Source organism: Melopsittacus undulatus, chromosome 9 (genome assembly GCF_012275295.1).
Source record: "Melopsittacus undulatus isolate bMelUnd1 chromosome 9, bMelUnd1.mat.Z, whole genome shotgun sequence".
Taxonomy (NCBI): domain Eukaryota; kingdom Metazoa; phylum Chordata; class Aves; order Psittaciformes; family Psittaculidae; genus Melopsittacus; species Melopsittacus undulatus.
The window spans coordinates 40,453,481-40,475,192 of record NC_047535.1 but is presented as its reverse complement, the minus strand read 5'-3'; the positions used below and the strand labels follow the sequence as shown (position 1 = coordinate 40,475,192).

At 41.5% G+C, this 21,712-nt stretch overlaps 1 protein-coding gene across 1 annotated transcript; it reads left to right on the top strand.

Annotated features, from left to right (window-relative positions):
* The first annotated feature begins 1,530 nt into the window (after window positions 1–1,530).
* On the top strand, window positions 1,531–20,938 carry TXNRD3 (thioredoxin reductase 3). Its single transcript, XM_005142235.3, has 16 exons — window positions 1,531–1,910; window positions 8,262–8,322; window positions 9,847–9,956; window positions 10,130–10,243; window positions 11,398–11,470; window positions 12,431–12,550; window positions 12,948–13,090; window positions 14,428–14,543; window positions 14,652–14,877; window positions 15,101–15,196; window positions 15,619–15,695; window positions 17,011–17,167; window positions 17,352–17,459; window positions 18,336–18,431; window positions 19,294–19,428; window positions 19,690–20,938. Exons 1-16 carry the CDS (start codon window positions 1,788–1,790, stop codon window positions 19,750–19,752), a joined length of 1,818 nt encoding a protein of 605 aa, XP_005142292.2. The 5' UTR covers window positions 1,531–1,787; the 3' UTR covers window positions 19,753–20,938.
* The last annotated feature ends 774 nt before the right edge of the window (window positions 20,939–21,712 follow it).

Genomic DNA, 21,712 nt, shown 5'->3' with positions numbered 1-21,712 from the left:
GGACAGGGTCTTTTTGACCTGTGGGTGTGATTTTTAGCATTATAATGAAGTAATATTCCTGAAGTTCACTTCAGGAAAAGTTAGTTTCATTGCCAAGGTGGTTAGTCAGATGGTCACTCTGCCAAGCTGTCAAATAACTCATCCTTGCTACAACCCATCCCAGAAGATCTCCTTTGATCTTTCAAACCAAACCAGGACCTGGGTTTATTCATGAATTCCTTAGTTAATGAAGGTCATCTTGACCCAGGCTCAAGATGCAGTAACTATGACAACCAGCCACAGATGTACAATGTATTGCATCAACCGTGCCCACTTTCTTACATGCTGATACTGAAATAAGAACCTGTCAAACTTAGACTTGTTTTTCTCTGTAGTGAATGTAAAGAGCTCTTGGTCTAGAATTCTTTCATCGCTAACACTGGAATAACATACATCTTTGTGAGCACCACAGATAACCATGATCAAAAAGCGAGTTAATTCAGTTGTCTCCCACCAGGCTCATTTTCATCACCTGGGGCATTACAGCTTTTATACATGGTTATATTTAGCATTAGTAAATAGCAGTAGCATGGCATGGGAGGGACCACTGGCCTTTATTACCTGCTTAGGTACAAACTCCTACTGAACCTTACTCAACCATTCTGTCTCTTGTGGGAAATAACTCCCATCACTTGCAGGGATTGATGTGGTGCCATTAGTGAAGTTCTCAGATGTTAAATCAGGCCAACCCCTTGTGACTGGGCACAGAAAGCTGCTGCCATCAATAAACCCTGGCTTGCTCTACAGGGAGATGACTGGGTTCTCAGGACCTCAGCTTGCATTCCCCAGCCAAAATCCACTTGTGCAGGGAATAACCACACACAATTCCTCCTGCTCCATGCCCTGACATAGGCTCTTCCCACTGCTCAGGCCTTCAGTCCTGGCAATTACTATGATTCTTGGGAGGAGAATAATCAATTCAATTCAATCAGAAATCAGCAGTACCAATGCTGCAGCATTCTCTTCCTTTAACCCTGGGATGTATAAGGAAAGGGAGCTCCTTTCTGCTGTCGTGGTTAATGCGTTAAGCCATAATCCACTTTATTATAGAAGAATCAGTATTATTACAGAAGCTCCAGCTGCATCTTTGTGCATGAAACCAACGGCAGAAGGGAGCAAGGTGCCCTGCCACTGCAGAAGACAGCTTTTCCGCTCCGCTCTTATGCACGAATCCCAGAGGAGCGATCCCCGGCCCCCTCTGCAGTGTTTATTCCACACCGGGACACGGCCCCATGGCCGCCTCCTGCCTCCGTGAGGCGAGGAGAAGGCCGAGGACACCCGGGCCAGCCTGGGCCTCCCGGTCCCTGCCCGGCGGAGCCACCCAAGGGCCGGCCCCTACCCCCATACAGGCCACGGCAACGACAGCTCTCACACCGCCGCGATACCCCCTGCGCATGCGTGCTCTCCTTTACCTCCTCTTGGGTTAGTCCACCCCGCCTCTCAGAGGGGAGGAGTGGCTTTCAAAAAGTGAAAGTTTACCCATTTTTGCACCGCCTTTAGGTGAGTGGCGACGTTCCTGCTCCTGATAGAAAAAAACGTCACTTTTTATTGCTTTACCATGAGTCACTCCGCGTACGGCTAAAAGGCAGGGCGGGCAGCGCCTCTTGGCAGGGTGCCCCCGCCTCCCTGCGGATAGGCCGGTCGGGTTCGTCACCTTCCCCGCTCCGGAAGGGGTCAGTGCTGGTGGTGGGTGGGTGCTGCGGGGTGGTAGGAGCCGGTCCCTTCTCGCCTCAGCAGCCGGCCCCGCCATGCCGCCGCCGGTTCAGACCCAGCTCCCGGACTGGGACGGCCTGAAGCTCCGAGTGCGGACCATTATCGCCTCGCACCGCGTCGTTATCTTCAGCAAGAGCTACTGTCCCTATTGCAATAAGGTGAGGCGGCGGCGGGCGGGTCCGCTCCTTGGAATGGGCCGGGTCGGGGGTGGGGGGGCTCTTGGAGCCGCTTTCCTTGTCCCGCTGTGAGGAGGACGTGAGGCCTGGCGTGGCCCCCGGGCGAGGCGGGAGATGCGTGCCCTGAGGCGCTCGCTCGCAGGCTGGCGGCCCGCCCCGGTGAGGGAGCAGCGCTGAGGGGATGCTGCTCCGTGGGGTTTGTAGAGCGCAGAACTAGCGCTCTATGTGTCCTACTTGGGCGTTAGGTCCTAACCTCTTGGGAACCGCGGTTTCAGCCTTGAAAAGAGCCTAACTGGGGCCGTTTAGAAGAGGAAAAGAACTGGTGACTCTTTCCCTTTGTCCCGTGAGTGAAGGGGGAGAGGCACGTGTGGGAGGCTCTACACAATGTGATTGTTCCCAGCTCGGTAGCTTCTGTATCAGTTACTTGATGATCATAGTGCTGGTTGTGTTGCTTCCTCACTGAAAGTTTGAGTCCTGCATTTGTTGTTTAACCTGGATAAAGTTGGGTCCCTAGGGAGGGACTAGTTCAGTTTCTGCTCTTTTAGCTAGATGGAAACTACGGGTTGTAGCAAGTTCTAAATGCCAGCCGTAATGTGTGCTTAAAAACCCCAAGCAAACATTATTGATTACTTGTGATGTTTAAAGAAAAACGTCTTTCCACCCCTGGTTATGCAGCAGGATGACAGGGGTAGCTGTAACTACTGAGCCAGAGTCATTAAAGAAAGCCAGCGTCTTCGTTAGAATATTGCAGTACCAATGCACTGTAGTCATAACCCATCCAGCACTGGGGTGTTTGTAGGTATTGCGATTCTTGGATGTTTGCAAAGAGCATGTTATGAAATGTGAAGTTAAACCTCATAATACCGTATGTGATGTGGCCATGGTGGAAAAACAAAGGACCGAGTCTTGGTGTTCCTCAAGGGAAATGACAACCAGGAAAACGCTCAGAAGTTGCACTCCCATGTGTTAATTAGGTTTAGCTCCAGTAGCTCTTGTAAGGGAGGAGATATGACCTTCGTGTAGGAAACTTAGATGCCTGTATCTTCTTTCACTTGCAATTTAAATGAGGTTTTGGGAGGGGAAGCCTCTGCATATGAGAGGGTAGGCAAAACCAATCAATGCCTTTCTCTCCAAGGCTGTTTTGGCAGAAAGATAGTACAGTATTGTAGCAGCTCAGATCCTCCTAAAGTGTACTTACTTACCAACTTAGTTTTTAGCAAATGAAGGGTTGGAGACTTGTTCAAGTCTAGTCCAGTTGACAAAAATGATACTTTTTGTTGAGGAGAGATCCTTTTGGTGAGGACTTCAGTGCTCTCCATTGAGAAATACTTAGTTGTGTCAGTCTATATTGCTCTGTGTGCTTTTAGTGATCATGATTGCTCAAGTGTTGATACTGCATGACACTCAGTCCAGTGTTTCTGAGATCATACAATGGCACAGTAAATGTCTTAAACCTTGCAATGTTTTTCTTTGTCTGTCTCTGGTATTGCAATGGGGGCTAAGCTAACAGAATGAGCTTATGGGAAATACAGACTTGATTGTAGTCCAGTAATTAAATTTCAGATTCATGTTCTTTCCTGTATTTTGTTCAGAGCTTCTCCATTAGGCAGGATTGCTTGCTTCACGGAAACAATCAGATATGAGGAATGTTATCTCTGTTGTCTCAGAAAGGGAAAGAATGAATATTGTGAGTAGGAGGGCCCCCTCTCACATCCGTTTTTAGAGTTGAAAGACTCTATATGAATCTTTATGAAGGAAGAGGTGATAGAGAGGAGGAGGAAGAGCTGATTGCTCTTGTAGGTGGATTTTCTTGGCTTACTTTCCTGTTTGGAACAGAAGAGAAAGGTAATGTAATGAAGAAAACATGTAGAAGAGAAGGGTAATGTAATGAAGAAAACATGTAGAAGAGGTATATATTTCAGAGGGAGAATTGGAAGAAGAAAGCTTATGAGAGGAAGCCACACATGAGACATCAAGTGATACACCAGAGAAGTATCTGCAATGGTGTATTAACCACCCCTCCCACCATAGACTTAGGAAATAGTGAAAGGAATGGGGAGCAGTGGGTAATGGTGGTTGTCATGCCAATCAGGAGAGGTGCCTGAGGACTGGAAGAAAGCAAATGTCACCCCAGTTTTCAATAAAGGCAACAAGGAGGACCCTGGGAACTACTTCAGGCCAGGCAGCCTCACCTCAGTCCCTGGAAGGGTGATAGAATGGCTTATCCTGAGGCCATCTCTAAGCAGGTGGAAGACAAGATGATCAGAAGTAGTCAGCATGGATTCAGCAAAGGGGAATCATGCATACCCAGCCTGATTGCCTTCTCCAGTGGCACAACTGCCTGGATAGATGAGGGGAGAACAGTAGTTGTTGCCTACCTTTACTTCAGCAAACCACTGTTCTTGGCCAGGGGATATAGGACAAGAGGCAATGGGCATTAACTAAAACACAGGAATCTCTACCTGAACATAAGGAAGAACTTTACTGTGAGCATGACTGAGCATTGGAATAGGTACCTGGAGAAGTTGTGGAATCTCCTTCCCTGGAGATAAACAAGAGCCATCTGGAGACAACCCTGAGTAATGTGCTCGGGGTGAGCAGGGCGATTGGACTAGATGACCTGTGGTGGTCCCTTCCCTCAACCATCCTGTGATGCTGTGAATGCAACATTCTTGCTAGTTGATCTCTTCTGGAGAATTAATGAAGTGGATGTAATTTGAAAGTGTAGTTACAGCTTGGGTACTTAGCCTGTAATCACACAGTTTTGAGTTCTTAAAGACAGATGGGTATGAATAGTGTGCACTGCTCGTGCCTTTTAACGTGGATGGTTGTTAGCAATGTGCTTTTGGTAGGATTAATTGAAAAACTGATGATGTTTAGCACTTCTGCAGAGAACACTCATACTCTAAAATGACCTAATTTGGGATGTGGGAGGAATTCTTTATTTCAAACGGAGGTAGCTGCGCTGGAAGAAAATTAAGATTATGCTTTCCTTCAGAATAGCACTGCAAATAAATTCACTGAATGAATGAAGCAGTTGATTCTGTTCAGTTTAGCTGGTAGCATGGCCAGGCAATTGTGTAGTCCTATATCTGCAAATGAAATTTATTGTTCACTTGCTTTAGCCAGGCAGCAGTGGAGGGGGGGGGATGTGTGTTAGAATAACTTCCTTCTCATAACTTAACTTGACTGTTCTTCAGTTTCTTACCACCCTAGAAAGATTTAATATTAAAAAAAGATAGGAATGCATAAATAAAACACAGGGGTTTAGCATGAAGAATTGCCAAATCTGAGCACTGTGATACATTGGAATTATTTTAAGAGCAACAACTGTGGCTGCGTAGAAGGAGCAGGTTATTCTAGTTATATGTTATGCTGCCACTGATTTTTGCTCTTGATCCACAGGGGTTTCTGGTCGTGTCAGCTGTAGCTGTTATAGAATGTTAGCTGAGAGGTAAAACAGCAGACCTAGGACATGCCATTATTGCTTTGCTATATGAAGCATATTTTGAACCTGCTTGGCAACCATGGTAGCAGAAAGCATCTCCAGGAAGAGTTTTCTTGTGTGTTAGACCAAATTCTCAGTTTCAGAGAAATTATCTTCTGTTTAATATCTGGAAGGTTTTCTAGTCTCTTTTTGTGAAAGCTGGAAGGGTGTAGTAGGTAAAGAGGCTGTTGCATTGGTCAGAAGGGAAGTAAGTAGCGAAATCAGTGACCATCCAACTTGGTATCCTGTTTCAGACATGGAGAAATTCCATTTTTTGGGATTGGGGTATAATGAAGGAAATTTCCCAGCATCCTCCTGAAGTTCCCATCACTCTGAGGCTCAGGAATTCCTTGACCTGCATTTGTAATTACTTTTCAGTTAAAAGGTTTCAGTGGATCTTTCTTTCACTAGTTAGTCTCATCTTTTTTGATCTCCTTTTAATTTTGGCTTTGTCACTGTCAGCTGTCAGTGAGTTCTTTAGTTTCTATATTGCATGGATGTTTATTTCCTCTTCATTTCAAAATTGGTTTCTGGGAAGTGTAGTTGTTGCTGTTCGTTCTAGCGATTATTTCTCAGAAATCATTTCCTATTCACCTTATTTAGATATTACTGCATTTCTAGTATATATATATAGTGTGTGTATATATATATATATATATATATATAGTGGATGTTATATTTCTACTTCTCATTAATAGTTTTCCAAACTGAACTAATCTGTTATTTATTGCCTATATTGAAGATTTCATAACTGGTCATATACTTGTTATTTTTCATTAGCACAACACAAGCATGTTCTATTCATAAGCATGAAGTACAATAGGTACTTCTAATTAGGATGCTGACATCCTAATTCTTTACAGTGAGGGTGGCCAAATGTTGGAACAGCCTAGAGAGGCTGTTGTATCTCTGTCCTTGTAAATACTCAGAATTGGAGGGGACAGTGCTGGAGCAACATGACTGACGTTCATGTTTGGCCCTGCTTTGAGCAGGGAGTTGGATTAGAACTAATGCAGAGCTTATTTTCTTTATATTATGGTTGATATATGGTGTGATAAGAAACCTGCAACACGGCAGAGAATACAAACACTGTATGTCTGTCTAAAGCTGAAACTCCAGCAGAAAGCTCTGGAATACTCCGCCTTTGGGCAACATAGCTCGCAGTAACATTAAAACTGTTTTATTCATCATGTGTTTGACATCTTTAAGTTTATTAGATGTGACTCAACTTACTCTTTCTTAGTGAAGTGCTGTCAATAAATTTGTGAGGTTCATCACAAAGCTGGTTTTAAAAGATTTATTCTGAATTGGCAGCAACTTAGTGTGTTTCATTGTTCAGACTCCTGCTGGCAAGTGGATCCATCACACAGACAGTTAGTGCTTCTTGCTAGAGCTGTTTTCACATCCAGATAGTTATGCTTAAAGTAGGTATTTTCTTTACACATTGCCTTACAATATCTATTTGCATGGTTAAGTCTGCAAATTATATTTCAAAGGAGTAAATACTTCCATATGTAATCCTAAATCCTGTGCCATGAGGTATGGCATTGTCCATCTGAAAGGACAGTTCACAATTTCAATACTGCCAGTTTAACAGATAATGTTACTATAAAAATCTCAGTTCTAAAAGGCTTCCTGATTTGAATCTGGTAATGGCATACTCTATCCATCCAGAACTGATGTTGGAAAAACACCAGGACTCTGCTGGGGACATGGGGGCAGTAAATCTCAACTAAGTTGTCATTTAGGATGTTGGGTTTTTTTTTTTCTTTCAGACTAGCTTCTATGTAGAGTTATTTATTGCTCATTTCTGAATGCGTAAAATAGGTTTCTAGGACACGTTCTAGGGATGTTGTGTCTGTGTTTATTCATGGCAATGCAGGAAAAAAGCAGCCTTTTAATGACAAGAGCATCTTCAAAATGCTGCTTCTGCTTAATGGAGAAAATGAGCAATTCAAAAGGTTGAAAACCATAACTGTTACATTCTGATATTGACTTTGGACATATCTCATAAGCAAGATATGACTGATTTAGTAAAACAATGGCAAACAAGTTAGAATCACTCCTTTCTGAACCTGGACACTGAGAGAGATGAGGTTAAACAGTAAGCCAAAACTCAGAGCTGGAAAACCACTGCAAGAGATGATTTAGTCTTGTCCCCTGTGGTTCAGACACTTCTGATGTGTGCTTTGAAGCCAGCCACTGATGAAGATTGTCATTTATCTACTCAATACATTCCAGTGTCTTGCTCTTAGGGAAAACTCCTAAGGTCTAATCTTTTGATGGAGTTGGAGACCATTAGTTCTTACTCCGTCTACCCCTGCTTCTTTTCTTCCTTGAGGTAGTCGTTTATTTATTTAAACACAGCTCTTTAATTCCCTTCTTTTCTATGTTAAACACAACTCATTGACTCCTTGCAGTAGTTGTTCCCTGCTTGTATGAAAACTGTTCTCAGATACACTGGGTTTTGGCTTTCTTTTGCATTTGCTTGACACTGTTTTGTATTACATCTTATACTCCCTTTTTTTCTTCCTTATTACTGTCAAGGAACCTGGCTGTTACTTTATCTCTCCTCTTGATGTTTTTTCCATATGGCAGTTATTCTGCAGCTAAGGAAATTGTATACAGGAAGTAAAAGTAATGAAACTTGTATTGGAAGGTTGCTGTGATCTGAGGGCCTTTGAGCAACCCGGTCTAGTGTCCGTGGCAGGGGCTTGGAACTGGATGGGCTTTAAAGTTCCTTCCAACCCAAACCATTCTATGATTCTATGTCCATTCATTACTCTCAGCTGTGTATCAGGTCTTGTGAAAACACTGCACTGGCACTGTGTCTCTTTCTGTTGTAGGTGAAAGAACTCTTCCGTTCCCTGCATGTGGAGTACTATGCATTGGAGCTTGATGTAACTGGTAAGTAGAAGAAAGAAAATGTATCACGTGCTGCTTAATGTAACTAAAAATGGATGCATGACTCCCTAAAGCTGCCTTGCACTAATTGGAGGATACGTAAAACAATTAAAATAAATTCTAATATATGGGGCTATAAAAGCAATTAGGCTTCAATGAATTTTTAATATAGGATGTGTTTTCTAATATAACTGGAGGCTTTGACTCTGTGTGCAAGTCATCAGCTGATAGAGGTTGTGAGATCTGATTTCCCTCTGAGAAGCTTTGTCTTTTGGGAAAAAGCCTGTGGTACTTTTCCTCCTGCCTCGGGTTCTTTTGTGGTGCCTTAAATGAGTTGTTAATGTTTGACTTGGTATAGGAGTGACCTTCCTAGGGAAAGTTGCTGAGTCACTGCAGGGCAGGGTAAATTCCAGTGCCTTGGCTGTTGCTAGTTTGAGGTTGTGGTGTTTTTAAAGGCCAAGCTGTTTTAGCTTTAGTACATGTGTAGCTACTTATGTGTAATGTATGTAATACATGTAGCTTTTAATGTAGTTTTATGAATAAGTAAACTCATGTCTGTGCTGTAGGTAAACTGTTGAATGTGTAATATTGTTTTTTCCTCTACAAAACTTAATGTCTGATGCTTTCTTAAAGCGCTCATACTTTTGTGTGTGTGCTTGTGCCTGAGCAGTGTTTGGGAAGTGCACTTATTTATTGAACCATAGCATCTCTTTTTACTGAAAGTTGTGATACTGTGAAATAATTATAGCCCAAGATATGCACAGTACAATGCACAATATTTTTTTCTGGAATTCCTCAATTCATAATGTATTTTCCTTATAATTCCTCGGATTTCTGATAATGAGTAGATACAGTCTCAGTGTAAAAAGATTTTAGAGCCATTACTGTAAACTCTTATTCCTACATTTACTGCTGAGAGATCCAAATTGAGCCTGGTTGCAGGTGCTGATGGATGATTCAGGTGACAGGTCAGACAGTGATAATCTTAAAAGTGGAAGGTTTAAGACAGTGGGGTGGGTAGAAAAAGTCTGAAGTGGAGTTAAGGTAAGTAGAAGAGCATGTTCATTCTTCCCATTCCCATAGCCTCATAATACAAAGCTGCTGGGCAAAACTATGTGCACTTACACAGCACATACTCCCCAGCCATACAACTCTCATGAAAGAAAAGCTGTTATGACACCTGGAAAAGAATTTTTGTGTAGTGCTAAGTGTGACACTGCCAGGAAGAGGCCGATAAGATTCCAGGAAAGATAGGGGCTAAACTTTGTTGCTTCATCTTTACTCCATTCTGTAGAATTCTAGCTTGAATCACACAAACATCCTTGGTATTTAAGCATGCTTTTTTGAGAAGCAGTTTGTGAAGGCTTGCTTATGTTAAGGAAGTCTACACATGTCATGCTTATAAGAGAGTTGTTTTCTTGGCAGGCCTACAGTATATTGCAGTCCAAATCATTAACACTTCAGGTTGTTTTAAAAGCTTCCTTCTTGCAAATTGTTCTATAATGTACCTCTTTCTCTTATTCTTAGCTGATGGACCCAGCATTCAGCAAGTGTTAGTGGAACTAACTAACCAGAGGACAGTGCCTAATGTATTTGTGAATGGAACTCACATAGGTGGCTGTGATGCAACGTACCAGGTAACTTTAAAATCAGCTGGAAGTAGACAAGACTACAGAATGAATTTACTATTCGATCATGATTACATTTTGTGGGACACATCAGGCTGGGTGATCTGGGTCAGAGAAGGGAATGTCAGGTTTTTGTTTGCTCACAAGTGTATGTGGTGATTTGATTTTTACTTTTCTCCCAGGCTTATCATGATGGATCCCTGCAGAAACTTCTTGGAGATAGCAAAGATGCAGAAACCTATGATTATGACCTCATTATTATCGGTGGTGGCTCAGGTGGACTTGCATGTTCCAAGGTATGACATGAAAATTGCATTAAAGAACAGGTTGTATATGAAACTTCTTCAGTAGTCTCTGTTAATCACAGTAGTATGCAACAGTCTGTATTTTGATGGCTGTTACCACTCAACTTGTTATTAATGTGTTCACTCAGGAGATCATGGTCTGTGTGGACCAGTTTCTAGCCAATGTCTGTTCAGGTCTCAATCCTAATAATAGGCTTTAAGTTCCTGGCTAAGGGTGGAACCAAGAGTTTTTAAGTATTTCCTCTTCATGTGTAGTACACAGACACTTTATGCTTCCAAATGGTAATCTGAAAAACTAAAAGCTACTCTTGAAGTACTTTTGACTGTTTATGGTTCATGATCATCAGTTATCTAAAATGAATTATTTTCAACTGTTCTCTCAAGGAACTGCTTCACTTTTTAGTTCTCTTTCTAGAGAACGAGATTGTGTAGCTGTTGTTCAGAGTACCTTAGGACCTAAGGTTTGGAATAGGTTTTCTACCTGAAGGACTCGAACACACTCTCACACCTCTCAGCCATGTATGTTAACCATCAGTTTATGGTTTGGGCATAGTGATGTTGTTACTGACAGCCTTGGCAATTGCTGTGCAGCCTGGTGCAGTCATCATAATGACCTTCTCATGGGTATTAAAAATGATTGCAGTGTTCTCTCCAAAACCACCTTTTCTGTAGGCTGCATGTGTCAAGTTCCACCATCCTTCTCATAGGGCATGTGCTTCGGTCCCCTGTGTGTCTTGGTGGGCCTCCATTGACCTGTCTCCAGTTTATTAGTGGCAGTTGTTTTCATTCATGAGTATGCCAACTTAGTCCTGCCCTCCTGAGAGAGAGAAGGATAGCTAACAGCATAAATATTTCTTTGGGTGATGTAGAAGAGGGTCATAAGCTGATAAATCTCATGCCCTCTTAAGATCGTGGCATTTGACAGTGCTATGTTGGATGTAAGCATCCATACGAAGTTTGAAAGAAGCTATGAGTTTCTGAGGGATTTCAGTTTTTATCTAGTGAAGGAGGTAGGACAGCCATAGATGATAATGAGACTAACTAGCAAAGGAGCCTTCCATTAGTGCTACATGTATTATGACCAGAAAGGAGCAGAGAGGCTTTCTTGGTTCAGGAATGCTGACTTGTGTCTCTGTCTTTTATAGGAAGCTGCTGGTTTTGGAAAGAAAGTACTGGTTTTAGATTATGTTGTTCCAACACCTCTTGGAACCTCATGGGGTAAGCTTCTGTGAACTTGTATTTTATGGTGTTGGAGTGCCAGTGATACATACTGAGTTGTTAGATATTAGAAATTGGTATTAGAAATTGGGGCTGACTCCCTGTAATTCTGGAACACAGATAACAAAGGAGCTATGTTCCTTGCACGCCTGCTTTTCTGGACAGTTATTTCTGGTTTGTGCTTTGCTATCACTCACATGTACTTCTAGTTCTGTTCACTTGCAAATTGCGTCTGCGTATTGCATCCATCTTCATATTCTCATGTTTGAGGGGAGAGGGTTGCCTTTTAGTTAATCTGTTTCATGGACAACTTATCAAGGTTACCTCTAGAACAGTATGACTATATGGCTATGCATTTCTCACCCTTACGTAATTGAAGACAGTTGCTCTTTGACCTTGTTAATGCTATTGGCAATTGAGAATGAGTAAGGGAATTTTATTGGTCAGGTCTGGGAATGAATGCCCTTTCATAGCTAAGATTTCAAAGAAATACGTGTTTGAAATGCCACATAATAGATGATACTGAACTCTAGGTTTTTTTTCTTTGTTTACTTGCTAATCTGACTATAATCTGAAGCATGTGGCAGTAAGTGTCCTGGTTGAAGACAACACACTGTACCCTTCTTGGTTCAATGAGTCGAGTCATCTTTTAAACCGAATCAAACTTGTAAGCTCATGTGTTCATTGTATTTTAAAATGTCTCTTACAACAGAGATTTCATATTACTTGTGTGGCTGTACCAGACATCACCAGCTGGTAATCACAGAATCATAGAATAGTTCGGTTTGGAAAGGACCTTAAGATCATCCAGTTCCAACCCCCCTGCCATGGGCAGGGACACCTTACACTAAACCATATCGCCCAAGGCTAATCACTGATGGCTGGTTATACAAAGCACATGATAGGAAGAACATAAATACTGTGTTCCTACAGGTAATAATATGGTTCTTTCCATCTTAGGTCTTGGTGGCACATGTGTAAATGTAGGCTGCATTCCGAAGAAGCTAATGCATCAAGCAGCGCTTCTGGGTCAGGCACTCCAAGATTCAAGGAAATATGGATGGCAGTATGAAGAACAAGGTTAGTAAGAACACAGGGCAGATCAAGCCAGTGTACAGATGAGACCTTCAGCTTAAATTCATTCTTATACTTTGGGTTTGGTAAACTAGAGGCATTGTTCAGTAGTTAAGTGAATCAGATGGCATCCTCATTCTTGAGCCATAGAAACCTCAAGGGTTGCAAGGTTGAATGTGTTTTGCACCCTGTATTACCTGAAAACTTCTAGAATGGGCTTATTTCAAATATTGACACGTCAGGTAAATATTAGCATAGTGGAACAAGAATTTAGTATGTGTTGTCGTTACTGCTGGTAATATTTTTTTTTTAGCATGATGTGCAAAGAATAAGACTTCAGTTTTTCCTTAAGGATTCATTGCACTTAGATTTTCTTAAATAGAAAATTACTGTCTTGTTTCAGTTAAACACAACTGGGAGACCATGGTAGAAGCAATACAAAACTACATTGGCTCTTTAAACTGGGGCTATCGAGTGTCGTTACGAGAGAAGTCTGTGACATACCTCAATTCATATGGAGAATTTGTTGAACCACACAAAATTAAGGTATGTGCTGTGTTTAAAGCACTTAGTTGGAAGACTCATATTCTAAAATGCCTTGTAAAACCCAACAAATAAAAGGCCTCATTGTGACATTGCCAGCTTTAGTCAGCTGGTTAAAGACTCATTTGTGAAATAAGTTACTGATTCAAAGTATTGTACTTTAGTACATGCCACAATGTTTGCAAACCTAGTAACTGTTACGTAACAGTAACCTGGAGAGGGACGTTTGACAAGGGCCTGTAGGGATAGAACAAGTGAGGGAGCTTTAGCTGTATGATTGTGCCACTTGGGAAACCTTCATACTACAGCATAAAATCTGAAATGAAATTCAGATTAAGCGCTTGCGTAAGAGCACTGCTGGAACCTTATGCTGCATCAGCGTAAGAATTCAACTGTCAGTTTTGCAAGACAAAACATGTGCTGGCAAGGTTGTAGCAAGGTTAACTTAAAGAAGAGCATATTGAAGGCAACTGGCTCAGTGGGTGCAATTGTCTGTTTTCAAAATGAGTTTATGAAGGCTGAATGATGTGTGTTTCAAACCAAGTGGTGAGCATTGAAAAGATGGCAGTATACTCAACTTGCCTCGTCTACCAGCTGTTCCAGTGTCCAGGCATGCAGGTCATCTGTGTAAGTGTCTGCCTAAGGACACTTAATATAAACTATAAATATAAGCTATAAATGAAGTAGAACAGGAAGACTTTGAGCAGGAGGTTGGACTGAATGACCTGAGATCCCTTCCCACCTGAATTACTTGGTGACTCAATGGGAAATTTCCCTTTGTCTGTGTTGGAAAGTAGCTAAAGAGCAAGAATGAAGGTCCTACTTTGAGATGCATTGGAAAATGAAATTTTCCCAAGACCATGCAGGTCCAGAGGTCACACTGGTTTGAATTCATCTAAGGTTGGGTCTTCAGCCCTCTGAAATAAATGTAACTAGATGCTTTCAATTTCTGCATTAGCCTAAGAACTTACTTGTGTTACTCTGTCACCAGCATTGTGTTGGAAGTGGGAGGCCGGAGGGGCTTAATTTGCTGTGGCTTTTTATAACTTGAAAGTAAAATTATGAACCATTCAGTGTAAATGAATAGTTGAAATGGGCAGGATTCAGAGTAAATGATTTGAAGTGCTCTAATGTCAGGAAAGCCTGATAGCTTATGGTTGAAGCCTATTGTTCTTCAGTGACTTGTGTGGCTTCTCTAAATGCATTAGTTCTTGTTGAAGTTGCTTGTCCTTGATTTTTAACATAGCCACAATGTTTAAGGGAAGAATTACATATTTTATCTTGTGTTAAACCTGTTCCTGTGATAAAGAAGAGTGTCTTAACTGTGTTTCTATAAACAGGCAACTAACAGAAAAGGACAAGTAACCTATCACACAGCAGAGACTTTTGTCCTGGCAACAGGAGAAAGGCCTAGGTATCCGGGTATCCCTGGAGATAAAGAATATTGTATTACAAGGTGAGATGAAAAGGCAAAACAGCCTGAACTTCCTTCATTCTAGTGTCTGCAAAGACAAACAAGCTTGTGTTGAAAGAGCCTTGTAATTTACACTTGTTTTCTTTTTAGTGATGACCTCTTCTCCCTGCCTTACTGCCCTGGCAAAACTCTGGTTGTGGGTGCTTCCTATGTGGCTCTAGAGTGTGCGGGATTTCTTGCTGGTCTAGGTATGGATGTCACAGTGATGGTGCGGTCCATACTCCTTCGGGGCTTTGACCAAGAAATGGCAGAAAGAATAGGTGCTTACATGGAAACACATGGTGTGAAGTTCATCAAGAAGTTTGTGCCTGTTCAGGTCAGTGCTTGCTTTGGGTGTCTTGTCTCCATGCAAAACTACTTTAAACAGCGCAGTCAAATGCACATGCTGTCTGGGAAGGCTTTGTGTACACAAATAAATGTTTTATGAGATTAGGCTTTTCTTCCTTCTGAATGATGGATTAGTAGGTCAAGGTTTGAAGTGACAGTGTAAGTGAGCTCTGCTGCTTAAGGCCATTCTAAGCGTACTTATATTTACACAGGTTGAACAGCTGGAGGAAGGCATGCCTGGAAGACTGAAAGTGACAGCAAAGTCTACTGGAGGAGAACCAGAAATCTTTGAAGAAGAATATAATACTGTAAGCATTTCTGGATTTGAAATAACTGAACACAGAAGTGCATAACAATGTCTTAAAATACTTTAAAAGTTGTTCAGGAAAAAATGAAAGGGAAATCTTGCTTGAAAAGTTGTTTGTATAAAGCTGGCAGACACAAACACATGAAAATAATATATTCAGTTGAGCTCTGTCAGCAGAATAAGTGGAAGTTTGTGTACTTGGCATTTAGTTCTTATGAATTCCACTTTTGTTCTGTTTGCTGCATCTCTGAAACAAGTTACACACGGAGGACACTGTACTGTTGATGGCTCTTCCAAAATATATGGAAAAGTCACTTCAAGAATCTCCTTCACTGCTCTTCAGAAAAAGACCAAAGGAAATGTTCTGCTACTTACAATTTTCTACATAGAACTGCTGCATTTAATTACCCTTTCTTCTTTTAGGTTTTGCTAGCCATTGGTCGTGATGCGTGCACCAGAAATATTGGTTTAGAGACAATTGGTGTCAAAATCAATGAGAAGTGAGTATTGCTCAACTCCCTTCACCCATGAGTGTGGTGATTTCCTTACCTCTTTAACAGTATCTAATGATCCTTATGCTTTTATCATGTTTTTAGGGTTTTTTTTCCATAGAATCATAGAGTAGTTAGGGTTGGAAAGGACCTTAAGATCATCCAGTTCCAACCCCCCTGCCATGGGCAGGGACACCTCACACTAAACCATGGCACCCAAGGCTCTGACCAACCTGGCCTTGAACACCACCAGGGATGGAGCATTCACAGCTTCCTTGGGCAACCCATTCCAGTGCCTCACCACCCTTACAGTAAAGAACTTCTTCCTTAGATCCCATCTAAACTTCCCCTGTTTAAGTTTCAACCCTTTACCCTTGTCCTGTCACTACAGTCCCTAATGAAGAGGTCCCCCCCAGCATCATTATAGCCCCCTTTCAGATGCTGGAAGGCAGCTCTGAGGTCTCCACACAGCTTTCTCTTCTCCAGGCTGAACAGCCCCATCTTTCTCAGCCCATCTTCATATGGGAGGTGCTCCAGTCCCATGATCCTCACTCTCATACCTGGCAGTTATGTGAACCCTTAAAGTCTTTTCCCTCCCAGATTTGAGTACAGTTGTCCATTGAACTCCATTTCTTTTATATGTATGTCATAAAGAAGTATTTTTAGTTAAGCACAGTGGCCAACAAGTAGAAATTAAGGAATATATTTAATATATTTGGTTAATTTGCTTAGAAACTACAGTTTAATATTCTGCTAAATGAATCATTCAGCTCATGGCAAGTTAATCTAGGGACTTAAGGAGGGAGCAAACTACTTGCTTCCTACAGATTCAGCTTGTTTCTTGTTTCTACCTGGTATTGGTGCAGAACTGGTGCAAAGGAAGAGGCAGGATTCTGTTGTTCAGAACAAATATTAAGATCAGGTTGCAGCAGCTAGCAGCTTACTAAGCCAACTTAAACATGTGAGTGATATTGCAGCCTTTTTTCCCCCATGGGGAAAATGTCCATTGTGAGCTGTACAATAACCAAGTAGAAAGATCATAAGTCCACAGAAGTCTGAGTAACTTCATTGTCGTCAGACACGCACTGTTGCTCATGTCAAAACTGGCCCACTGAATACTGACTTCAGCCATGTGTCAGTCAGAGGTAATTGATGCTCTGAAGAGCTTTGCAGTTGAAGTAACAAAAGCAGAAGCATATTTAATAAAACATGCTCAGTAGATAGGATAAAATCTTAGTAGTAGAAGTTCTCCCCTTTGTGTTTTGCTGAGCTCTGAAGAAGGTTTTGATACTGATCTCAATTCTCTTTTCTATATGTTTTAAAGGAATGGGAAAGTACCTGTAAATGATGAAGAACAAACCAATGTGCCTTATGTTTATGCTATTGGAGATATACTGGAGGGAAAGCTTGAACTTACTCCGGTTGCCATTCAAGCAGGGAAACTGTTAGCCCGCAGGCTTTATGGTGGTAGTTCCACAAAGGTAAATCTATAAGAATACAACTTATTTCTATGCTTTTTGCTTCCAAATAGCAGTTACACAAGTTGATTTGTCCACTTGTCTGTGGGCACTGCAAGTGTTCAATAAAAAAACCCAAACAGCTCTTCCTGTTACATGTTGTATAGAACTTGCATAGTCTAAATATGAATTTTGTTCTTTATTTTAGTGTGACTATATCAATGTACCAACAACAGTGTTTACTCCTTTAGAGTATGGCAGCTGTGGGTTATCTGAAGAAAAAGCCATAGAAGGATATGGAAAGCAAAACCTGGAGGTGAGAGCACCAAACACTTGTTAAGTTGTAGCCTGAGCATGTGTTTTCCTTAGGCCTTGCTGCTGTACACTCAAGGCATGATGTTAAAACAAGATTAGAAGGTTAGCTAGGCAGGTCTGTGATAGTGGAAGTGCTGTCATTTGGCTGACAAGGTATTGGACTCCCAGAAGTCCAGGACTGGACTTCATAACTTTAGAGCTCTGTGTAGCTATTGCATGCTGCAGAGAGCCATTTGACTTCAGGCCAAACTTAGGTGGCCAAACTGTAGGTGGCTTTTTATTGTGTCTGTGAATTAAAGACTTACTGCTTAAGTGTACCAAAGTTGGGATCAGCTTCTTTTGGCTTGTTTGCTGTACTTGAACTGGGAATTAATTTCTCCTTGACCTTCTTTTATGACTATAAGAGCATCAGGCATAACTTCCTTGTTTTATGGTAATTTCTGGCTTCTGCACTTCTTTGAAGAGTTTCATTAAAGCTGTTTGTGTGCCTTGTGTTTGACTCCTTACATCTTTCAAACACATGGTTATTTAGCTTCTACTTTTAACTACTTTGAAGAATAGGTTTAAATTTACAGTAAGTAGGTATTTTGTATTAGTGAAGCACTTCCCTTTCTGAAAGTATGATCTTAAGATACTGTGTCTTAGAACTGTTTTAAGTATTTAAATCAGGAGTGCGTAGTTTGAGTGAAGTATTCCTCCACTGACTTTCAGAAAATTAACTTTTTGGGCTGTGGGAACAAAAATCACTGTCTTGTCTAGTGTATGTTATGAAAATCTAGTGGGTTAAATATCAACCTATTTGTGAAGGCATAAGAAATCAAAATTATATCTGAATTCATCAAATTCTAATGCTTTTTTTTTCTTATCATCCTCCCAGGTTTATCACAGTTTGTTCTGGCCACTCGAATGGACAGTAGCAGGCAGAGATAACAATACCTGTTATGGAAAAATTATCTGCAATAAACACGACAATGTAAGTAGCAGGCTGGAATGGGTGTGCTGAGTGTAGCCTGGAAATTGCCTTTCAGACCAGCCAGAAGACTTAATCTTTTATTTGGCCTCCTGAGGCCAGCTCTACCCTTTCTGTTAACAGAAGTATTAGTTTTAGGAAGTCTAATCAGTCTGGAGAGAGCTGATTGGTTTGGTTCAAGGGGTTTTTGGTGTAACAGCTGTTTGAGCAAGTGGTAGCTTTATACGTTATGACACTTCATCCAGAGCTCCTATTTAAGGATAGGTTTGTGAAGGTATTTGCCAGGGTTTTTATTCCCAATGGGTTTTGAATAACTTCACTGTCTGGTGTCTTGCTTCACATTTCTGAACCTCATGTTTTGTGCCCTTTGCAAAGGGCAGAGTTTTGTGTAGTCAGTAAAAACCTGGAAAACATGTGCTTGGTCCTAGAAAAGTGATGAGAAATAGGAATTTCTAGTGATCAGTAGGTTCTTGTTGTTGCAAAAAAGAACAACTTCTTTTGTTAGCCACAAAAGTGCCAATGCTGTCTGGGAGAACAGACAAAGGAAGATCTTTGGTGTTTAAAATTACTTTGGAGAGAAGGAATGATAGGATGAAATAGCATGGCTTTTAAGCTAAGAGGAAGCAAGCTCACTCTTTCTTATTAGCTCCCTAACCCTTTCTCAAGGATTGCAAAAAGGCTCAAAGTTCTTCTTGTATTGGAGCCTCACTGGAAATGATCTGGAGTAATTCACTTCTTGTAACAGCCTCTGCTATTGACCTGCTTCTACAACATCTATTTTTAGTGTAGTGGGGGTTATATACCAGAGCTTTTGTTAATCATTACCTAGTTCTAACTCCTGTTTTGCTTTCACCTCTCTTTAAAGAACCGTGTAATAGGATTTCATGTTCTCGGACCTAATGCTGGTGAAGTCACCCAGGGTTTTGCTGCTGCAATAAAATGTGGTCTCACCAAAGAGTTGCTTGATGAAACAATTGGTATCCATCCAACTTGTGCAGAGGTAAGATAGGGGAAGGACACAGCTTGGTTTAAAATAAAGATCACTACATTGTATTTTGAGATTTATTTAGTATTTGCTTAACTTGTAACCACACGATATTGATATGTGGTAGAAAATGTGTTTATTGTGCACTGCAGCTTGTTCTCCATTGTAAGAGTTCTAAGAAATCTGGCATTGTTACTTTACAAAGAGGAGACCAATAGCTGTGTGTGTGATAATACAGAGCAACAATAAATCAGCTGTTCTTTTGGTGCCTTACAGGTGTTCACTACAATGGATATTACAAAATCATCAGGACAAGACATCACTCAAAGGGGCTGCTGAGGCTAAACCTGCTGTTTTACGTGTTTTCATGTTGTGCACACTTGGTTCTGTGGAAGCCCAAATACAGCTGCTTTGCAGCAGAACAAACACTTGCATCAGTACCGCTGTATGTAGTGCAGCAGGGAGCGGTGCCGTTGTGAGGCTTCCTCAGCAAATAGTGGTGCAAGTGGAAACAGTAACACAGCAGGGAAATCTTGAACTGTAAATCCTGACTTTGTTTGGAATCAGCACTACTGTGCTTTTATGATGTTCTAGCTCGGAACCTTCCTGTGAGGTGAGCTACAACGGATGGCTGCCACGCAAGGTTGGGAGATCACTTCGTCTGGTCAGATGACTGAACTCTTCCTGAAGGAAATTCATAAGTTGCACAAAGTAAAGCTAATGCTTCTAGGCTCCACTCTCTTGTACAAATGCCTGAGATAGAGGACAAATGTATAATGGAATGATTCTTGCCAACAGTTTACAGTTGATTGATTTATCTTTGTGGATGCATTTTGTTTCACTTGTCTGTTCATTTGAGGCAAGATGGCACAAAGAGGATGCGGTGATGAGCAGTGCAGTTCAAGCACTAGTCTCTCACTTCACCCAGTCTGGAACTTTAATCTCAGACATCGCTGCTGTTACACTTGTAGTTGTTTGACCTCAGGTGATACGATGTCTTTAAGGTAAAAAAATCAGTTGTAGGCATTTTGTGTGTCAGAGTTGAAGAGCATAAGCTCAAGAGACTGATACTGCTGGTCTCGGATCCACATTCAGCTCTGTAATGTAAAACATGACAGAACCCAGAACTGCAAGTTTGCCCTCCTCCGTGGAGTAATGAAATCTTGGAGGAGCAGGGGCTGAGAGTAATCTGTCCCACTAATATGGTAGGTGCCTGCCCATGATGATAATGATTGTTGTATAGAATTTCTTTGAAGCATGCATTGCAGCAAAGAACAAGCTCTCGGTGTCATGCTGTCATGCTTTGTGTAGTGTTATGTACAGTCTGTACTCTGAAGCTTTCTTCCACCCCCAGCATTCTGCTCTGGGGGAGTTGTGCTTGAATTTAGCTCTTTAGTTTTGTCCAAAGAGATGTTTTGAAAGACTCTTCTGAGCGTTGTATGATAGTGAGCAAACAGTTTTTAACTATTTAATCTATGATGTACCATGGGATTTGAATTCAGTTCAATAAACAATGCATACAACACTCCATGGTGTCCGACCTCATGCTTTATCACGTGCTTGAGATTTTGTTGTGCTTCAATTACGCTATCATAGGCAATACTAAAACCTCTGGAGACCAGTGCATGCTGTAATCTTTCAAATGAAGAAACAAGTTGTCTTGCAACCTCTGGGGGCTTGCTCAAGAAACCTAATGTGCTTCTGTTTTGGTGTGCAGAATTCTGCCTGTTCAAACTGGGAACAGTTTCATTCCACTGCTGTATATTCCAGGAGAATCTCAATGCTGATGTTGAAGTGTTTTAAGTGCAACATAGCCAAAAGATGCTCAGTAGAATCTAGCTAGAGTGTTAGCAATGTCTTGCTGGTGTTCAGGTTTATTGATGCTTGGAGACTGAGGTTTTGCTGTGGGTGCTTGGTAGTACTTCTTAGGGTTTTCAATTGCCAGTGGGGACATTTGCTATGAGCTTCTGGTGTTGTTTTGCTATGGCACCGTGGGACTTCCTTCTTCTGGTCCCATAGAAATACTCGATAGAACATCTGCAGCAGTGACTTGAGTGGCCTGAAAGTTTCCCTCTTAATAGGTCAGAGGTTACAGTTTGATAAGTCATAATAGTAGTGTACAAGTAACCTTAATCTGAGTTGAAGTGGATGAACCAGACTCAGCTGTTTTAAAAGGGGAGATGAGGGTGGACAGCTAATAGCAGGTAATATATTACAGACTTTGCACAATCTAAACAGCTGAAATGGAAGTTGGCTGATAAAGCATTCAAGAGGCTTTTTATGATGAGAAACTGGTAAT